This window comes from Vicugna pacos, chromosome 20, assembly GCF_048564905.1.
Source record: "Vicugna pacos chromosome 20, VicPac4, whole genome shotgun sequence".
NCBI classification, from domain to species: domain Eukaryota; kingdom Metazoa; phylum Chordata; class Mammalia; order Artiodactyla; family Camelidae; genus Vicugna; species Vicugna pacos.
The window spans coordinates 25042145-25050081 of NC_133006.1; the positions used below are offsets into that span (position 1 = coordinate 25042145).

Genomic DNA, 7937 nt, shown 5'->3' on the forward strand with positions numbered 1-7937 from the left:
TATTTTCATCAAATCGGTTACCAGAGGTCTATTATTATTATGTTATTGGATAATCATTTGACCCATTAAATAATCTATTAATTCCTCACTGAATAGAAATATCAAACATTTTGTAGTGATTGTTTAGTCATTGAAAGTTGGCAATTAAGCAAGAGGAAATATATTAAAAGATAGTGTTGAAGTGAGTTATCCAAAAGTACTTTCTGGAAGTTGAAATATTATATATTAAAATGATAAGCTGATTTTCAGGCAATCAATGCTTAACACTAGAGCAATCTGCAGATTTGGTGCCATTGTGGCCTTTTAATTCGATACTGATCAATTATTCTCAGTGCATAAAGGAATCTTAACCCCAGTCGATTACCATCCAAAGGCATTTGTGGGTATTGAGACAAGATTATAGATAATGAATGTCTCAGAGTAATCTACCACATCATACAAATCGGTGATTGAGTTCTTGATCCTGATACAAAACGAGAGCCAACATTTTCAATAGTCAGAGTGTTTCTCAAGTAGTGTTTCAAGGGAGAAAGAAATATTATTAGTTTCAGTACCCTCCAATTATTTTAATGCTATATAAATCCAACTTAGAAATTCATTGCTTTGGATTAAAGTTTTGTCTTTTGTGGAAATTTGTAAAAATAGTTAATAGAAAATGGATTTTATTAACATGATTAAAATTGGATTTTAAGTATACATTATGGACAGGAAGAGAGTACAAAGTCCAGATTAAGGGGCCAGCTACAAATTATTTTCGATCCTTCGCAATAGCTGATGGGGTAGCTGTAAAAACAAACTGGAATGTGAGTTGACCCTGAGATTAGAAACAGCGGGCAGCCACTACCACTGGGCTGAAGAAGCAGAAGTAGCAAAAGGAACAGGATCACCTGGTGGAAGCAAGAACAATGGTGAGACTGTCAGTGGATCTGAAGCCAAAAAATGAGATGGCGCCCCAGCTAGAAAAGCCTCCCACAGCATGGTGGAAGGCAGAAATACCCTAGCTACTCTCTTATTCATTCTAGGCTCCTGCCAGTGTCTCCCATTTGAGAGCCAGTTGGTATGGGAGTCTTTGGCAAAGCAGCCATCAGGCATCAATCCTTCTAGAATACAGAACAGTGTTGGAAAGGGACAAGGAAATAATCTGAGGGAAAACAAACCCAGGACTAGCACACCTAGCAAGTACCTTTACCCCTTCTTGGCACTACGGTTGAAAGAAGAGTTTAGAGAAGGAAGATTCTGACAGAGTCTATACATCAGTTGTTTCTAATGTTTGCTATCATGTACCTCATCAGAAACATTGTTAACAGGCAACCCCAATCCATGAACATCTTAATTTTCAAATCACATGCATGTATTATTCTTTACATATACTTATATTCCTCGTAAAATATAAACTGCACCCCAGTGGACCATTCCACAGAAAAATGGGATGTGCACCATCTGTTTTACAGACAGCTATAGAAAAACACTGCCAGTCCTTTAAGAAGTGATAACAATGCTGTGTGTAGAGCATACTTCCTTTCTGATTTGAAAGCTTTATTTTTAACCATTTCTTAAGAGTCTGTAAATTTGCAATACTCTCTCCCCTTTTTTACTGAATATCAGTGTCCACTTCTTCCCCATCACTTCCTGTTTCCCAAGAGTCTATACATCAGTTCTTAGACCTTCAGTAATTGTGTATTAACTTCATGCATGTTGTGCACATATGTACAAAACTGAGCTTCACTAATAAAAATGTTTAATGAATTGATTTTTAAAAATAAACCTGTCACTATACTGTCTAAATAATATTGACACTTTTAATAGCTTTATTATTTAATAGCATATGTGATAGGAAGTAGGTGAATGAACTTAACTGGCTCTGCACAGTTTATGAGAAGAGCTGAAGGATGTTCTCACTGCCTGAAGCTTTGTCCTTTCCATCTGTTATCCCATATAGGCATAGACTTATGACAACATGAAGGTACCTGTAATGGATACTTTTACAGCAATATGCATGTGTACGTGCATGTGGGTGTTTAGAAGGTGATATGCAATTGATTATCTTCCACTGGAGACAGAAGCCAAGCCTCTGTGGCCCTTCTCTCTCCAGAGACCTGTTTCCCTCTCTAATATAGTGACAGGAAGTGTGGGAAGGAGAACTCCAGAGGTGCGTGCTAAGTACACAAGCTAACCACCATCCATCCATCTGAAGAGAGCTACAGCCAGGAGATTACAGGAGAGAGTAATTACAAATGGCCCATGTGTGGTTCCTCCACCACTGCCTGTCCTAGGTCTGTGGTTGTGATTGAAGTTTTCATCAAAACCACCAAGAGCCTCTACAGCTGGTTTGTCATTCTTTCTAGAAGGTAGATCTTTCTCTCTCTTGTTTGAACAAAAAAGGGAAATTAATTTTTAATAGTTGAGGAAATCCGGAGCTAGTTCCCTTAGCAGTGAGAAGAAGCAGTTTTTCCTGTATAAGGCAACATTTACTCCTAATCATGGAAAGCTGACCACCTTCCTCTCTCTGCAGACATAAACCCGCTTGTCCCCATCCTGATTAACAACAGGAATGTGAAAGGGAGAGAGAGCAGTTTCAGTGTGTTGTATCCTTGGATAATATTGGCTATTCTTGCAACATAAATACACAAGGAAAAAATTGTGATGATGTAGAGTTACATCAAACAGTGAGGCCACTCACATGTTATTTCTTTTCAAGGACTCATTGACTCTTTCAACAACACATTTCTTTTACTCTTTACTGAATAGTACAGGAAATTTATCCAGGTAGGATCGATGTTTATTTTGGTGCATCATAACATTCAGCATTTTTATATTACCACCAAGACACATGGCCTGATAGACAAATGCTAACCAATGTGACCACCAGTATCAGTTTCCTTCTTTTGCTGTAATTCTGGGAAAAAAGTTGTCCTCTACTCAAAACACATAATAGTTTCATCTTGGCAACAATTCAACATGCAACTGATTATTACCATGGATGCCAAAGAAAGTGAGCCTCTTACTCACTTTAAACTGGACTATGTAATAATTGCCTGAGACCAGGTATAATGGCTGAGGGTTTTTAGAAGTAAATTTTTATTTCCTAGTTGAGGTATTTAAAGGAAAATAAGAACTTTTCATTGCAGGCATTTTTGTTATTGCTGTTTATTTGTTTGTTTTTTAGGAATTTCTTTATATTTGACCCCACAGGAAAATGACTACAGTCATTTTGGAGACCTCAGCATTGAGCACTCAGATGTACACATCTTCCTACCTACATTTTTCCATCTTGGCAAGTTAACAGTTTAAAAGACACCGATAAATTCCACAATTTACTTTATGAAAAGTCAATGGATTGTATCAGATGGCTGAATTCATGTACTCTTGTAATTAAAGCATATTAAAATGTGTGGACTGTAGGTGCCACCAGGGAGAAGAGCTTGCTTACTGGGGAATGGGAATTAGATTTTTCTAGAGAATAATATTTATAGAGTTTGCAGATGAATAACTCAAATAGATCACATGTTTTCATTAATGCTATTATCCATAATTATTTCACAGAAAAACAATGAATGTTAATGACCACCACATCTAACTGTTCCTATCTGAAAATTCTAACTCCTTATTTTGCCTGACTGTCTCCAATTCTGCATACCTTCTCTCTCAGACTCTGCTCACACGATATATCTCTCAATTTACCTATTATATCTATAGTCCATCATGTATCTACACATTTAATGATCAATTTATTTTCAATTTCTTTGCTTTTTCACAGAACGCATATTGATGGCCTGTGTATTTTATCTCAGAGAGTTTGAAATTATCTCAATTTCAGTTTCAATAATTTGAAATTATTTGGTATATGATCTAATGTCTAATCTATGCTTATATATTTCCTTTCAATGTATTTGTCTCTCTTTCTATATAACAGGTCAATCTATCATACTTTTTATTTTACATTTTATTTTGTCTTTTTATATATATAAAAAAAATCAGTGTCCAAATGTTAATTTTACTCAGTTTATTATTTTTCCATTGGTTACATCTAATTTTCTTCCCACAGGAAGAAAATTGGAATGACCAAGAAAAGTGACTCACAATTAAGCAATGAAAGGGACAAATTTTAGCACTCCAGCAGGTTTTATCTTACTGGGCTTTTCTGACCAGCCCCAGCTGGAGATGGTTCTCCTTCTGGTCATCTCCATCATATACATTTTGACACTGATGGGGAACACAGCAATCATACTGGTCTCATACTTGAACCCCAAACTCCACACACCCATGTATTTCTTTCTCTCTAATCTCTCCTTCCTGGACCTCTGTTTCACTACCTGTATTGTCCCACAAATGCTTTGGAATTTCAGAGGGCCTGAGAAGACCATTAGCTACACTGGTTGTGTGATCCAGCTCTATGTTGCTTTGGGGTTGGGCTCCACGGAGTGTGTCCTGCTGACTGTTATGGCCTATGACCGCTTCAATGCTGTCTGTCGACCCCTCCACTACGGTGTTATCATGCACCCAAAGCTCCTCCAGCAACTAGCAGCTCTGGCCTGGATCGGTGGTTTTGTGGAGTCTACAATTCAGACCATCCTCGTTTTTCAGTTGCCTCTCTGCAGCCACCACAAGGTGGATGATTTTATGTGTGAGGAGCCTGCCCTGATTAAAATTGCCTGTGCAAACACAACCTTTCTGGAAAGTGAACTCACCATAGCTAGTGTCCTCTATGTGGTTATACCTCTGGGGCTTATTCTGGTCTCCTATGGCTGCATTGTTAGGAGTGTGCTGAGGATAAAATCTGTGGAAGGCAGGAGGAAAGCATTTGGGACTTGTGGGTCCCACCTAATTGTTGTGGTTTTGTTCTTTGGGACTGTAATATCTGTCTACATCCAACCCAAGAGCAAGTACACACAGAATCACAGTAAATTCATCACCCTTTTCTATACTGTAGTGACACCCTCCCTTAATCCTTTGATCTACACTTTGAGGAACAAAGAGTTTAAGTGGGCTCTAAGAAGGTTGCTGGGAAGAGACTCCAGTTAGGGAGGAAACGTGAAATATACTCATACAGTCCCTCAGATATTAGGGACTTTTGACATCATCTAATTATAGTTTCTTTTTTCATTGCTAAGGATAACAACTAACTCTCCTAAATAAAATAAGTGTGAAATATTTTTTTCAATGACATCCTGAAGTTACCTACCCTAAATCCTTCTCATCCTCCTTTCCAGGAATGTTCTTTTTTTTTTTTTTTGGCTAGTTTGTAAAATTTCTATGAGTAAATAAATAAATATATAAGGCATGTGCATATGTATATGTATTATACTTTCCTAAAGCCTAGAGTTACTGCTCTAGTGATTAACTAACTAATGACTGGACTGATACAGTTATGACAAATCTAGTTTCTCATCACAGAAGTAAACCTTCTTCTGCCTCACGGAGGAGGGCTCGGATCAGAGCTGCAGAAGTTGGGGTTTACCTTCCTAGTGCTCTCCAGGTCTCATACTCAACAGTACTGCAGACAGGAGGTATCTCTACAGTTTACATCAAAGGGTAAAGGCCCACTGGAAAACCCACAATTATCTAAGAGTTTTTCTTATTTGGGAAATTGCTGGTCCTTGTTCATTCAGTAGAGGCATCTAGAAGTTATAGTCATTTTATAATGTTGTGTCAATTTCCAGTGTAGAGCACAAGTTTTCAGTTATACATGAACATACGTATATTCATTGTCACATTTTTTTCCCGTGAGCTACCACAAGATCTTGTATATATTTCCCCATGCTATACAATATAATCTTGTTTATCTATTCTACATTTTGAAATCCCAGTCTGTCCCTTTCCATCCCTCTTTTCTCTATTCTTTACTTTGCATCTGCTTATATAGTTATCTTAGTTTAAAAAAATGGTGTTAAAAGTGTAAAGAATATATGGAAAATATTAAGTTTTTATCTTAGTGTGGGCATAAGAATATCATTTTTATTAGTTTTTAAAAGTTTATTGCCTATTTGAAATTATAAGGTTCTAAATGATTTAAGTAATCTTATCGCTGCTTAGGCATTTGGCTGTCCTAATCCATTAATGAAAAAATTTAATTTGAGTATAACTGCAGCTATAATTATTAATGTCAGTCAAATTTTATCTTATGAACAGAGAAATACAAAGTTTACATAAACAATGCCATCTGACTTGATTATTTTTTCTTCTTTAATATGGTTGGTTTTTTTTACAATTTCATTCAACTTCCTACTATATTCAGCTATGGTTATTTTTCTGTATTAAAATAATTTCTTAGGACTAATCTCTATTAAAAGCATTATTTTTTTATAAAACCACACTTATAAAACAATAACATATTGCAAGTGTATCTAAGCAGGCTCTAGAATTAAAGCCAATAAGGATCCTGATACTATTTTGTAAATAAATAACTACCTTGACGATATGGAAAACAAGGTCAATATTTTCACATTGAAAATATTACCAAGATTTTTAAGTATGTTATTAGAACAGATCAAAAGTTAATATTCAATATGAAGAAAGACAATTTTATAAATTCTATTGAATTATAATAGCTGGAAAAGTGAATACTATATAAATGACAAACATTTTTATTTGTAAAGAAATCTGTTCATTTTGTCAAACTTAAATATTCAGATTTAATGACAGTACTTAAAATTGTGTTTGCATATTTGCTTAGATTCCAGGCATAAAGCTAAAGGATTGATCAAAAGAGACTGAGAGCTATTCTGTGCTGATGAGAGATATATCAAAGAGAAATGTTCTGTCTCATAGCTCATATCCCTTGGAAGCTTCCTCCATGGGTGGGAGAGATCAGAAAAATCGCTGAGTGTAAAATGACTATAACTCAATAAAAAATGTAAAAAAAAAAAAATCATTGCTCAAACTCGAATGTAGCTAATATGGAAGGAAATAGGAAAAGGCTATAAGTATGTTGTACCCTCTGGGTGTTTCAGAAACTCTGGATTGTATTTCTAAGTTGACATTTAATCATTCTGTATTTTAAAAATATTAATTGTTATGGCTTTTTTTAAGAAATAAAATCAACTAGCTTGTTAAATTCTAAAAAAAATAAAAAATAAATAAATAAATAAAAATTAAAAAAAAAAGAGGCAGAAAAAAATGTTAAAAAAAGAAAAAAAGAACAAAGAAAAGACATACCATGTGAGCACTAGCAAAAGAAAGCTGGCATGGTTATTCTAGTATGAGAAAAAGTAGACTTTAAGGGAGGTCTATTATTAGAAATAAGGAGTGATATTTCATAATGTTAAAATATTTAGTCATCTTGAAACTTATCATCCTAAATTTATATGCATCCTATAACATAACTTCAAAATGTAAAGCAAAACCTAACAAATTAAAAAAGGAAATAGACAAATCCACAGCCAGAATTGGACGAGTAACTGGTAGAAAAGACATACAAACATAAATGAGTAAGGATATAGAAAATGTGAATAAAACAATAAAATTACCTAATAAATATAATGAGAACATTGAAGCTAACAAAAGATTTTTAAGACACACAGAACATTTACAAAATGTTGATCATAGATGGAGTAATAAAGTAAATATGAATACATTTCAAAAGTTTCAAAGCCTAAGAGCACTTTATCTGAAAAAAGAAATGAAACCAGGATAGAAATCAGTAACATAGTGGACAAACCATTATTGTTCTTAATATGTAAAAATTTCACACATAGAAAATGGAGATTAGAATAATATAAAATAAACCCATGTACATAAATAACAACAAGCTTTAATAATTTTCTATATCATGCCGATTTTCTTTCATCTATTCCTCCCACAATTTTTTGCTGTAACTTTTAAATTCCAGGCAACACATCATTACAAACATATCACATCATTACAAAATGGTTTAGAATTAAAATTAACAATACCTCCCCATTTTAATCTCTCTGCCCATGTTCATCTTCCTGTCTTAA

General features: G+C 34.7%; 1 protein-coding gene across 1 annotated transcript; it reads left to right on the forward strand.

Annotated features, from left to right (window-relative positions):
• The first annotated feature begins 4089 nt into the window (after positions 1-4089).
• On the forward strand, positions 4090-5022 carry LOC102538801 (olfactory receptor 2G3-like). The gene has a single exon (XM_015248777.3). The coding sequence runs from the start codon at positions 4090-4092 to the stop codon at positions 5020-5022; it is 933 nt and encodes a 310-aa protein (XP_015104263.1).
• Positions 5023-7937: the final 2915 nt, after the last annotated feature.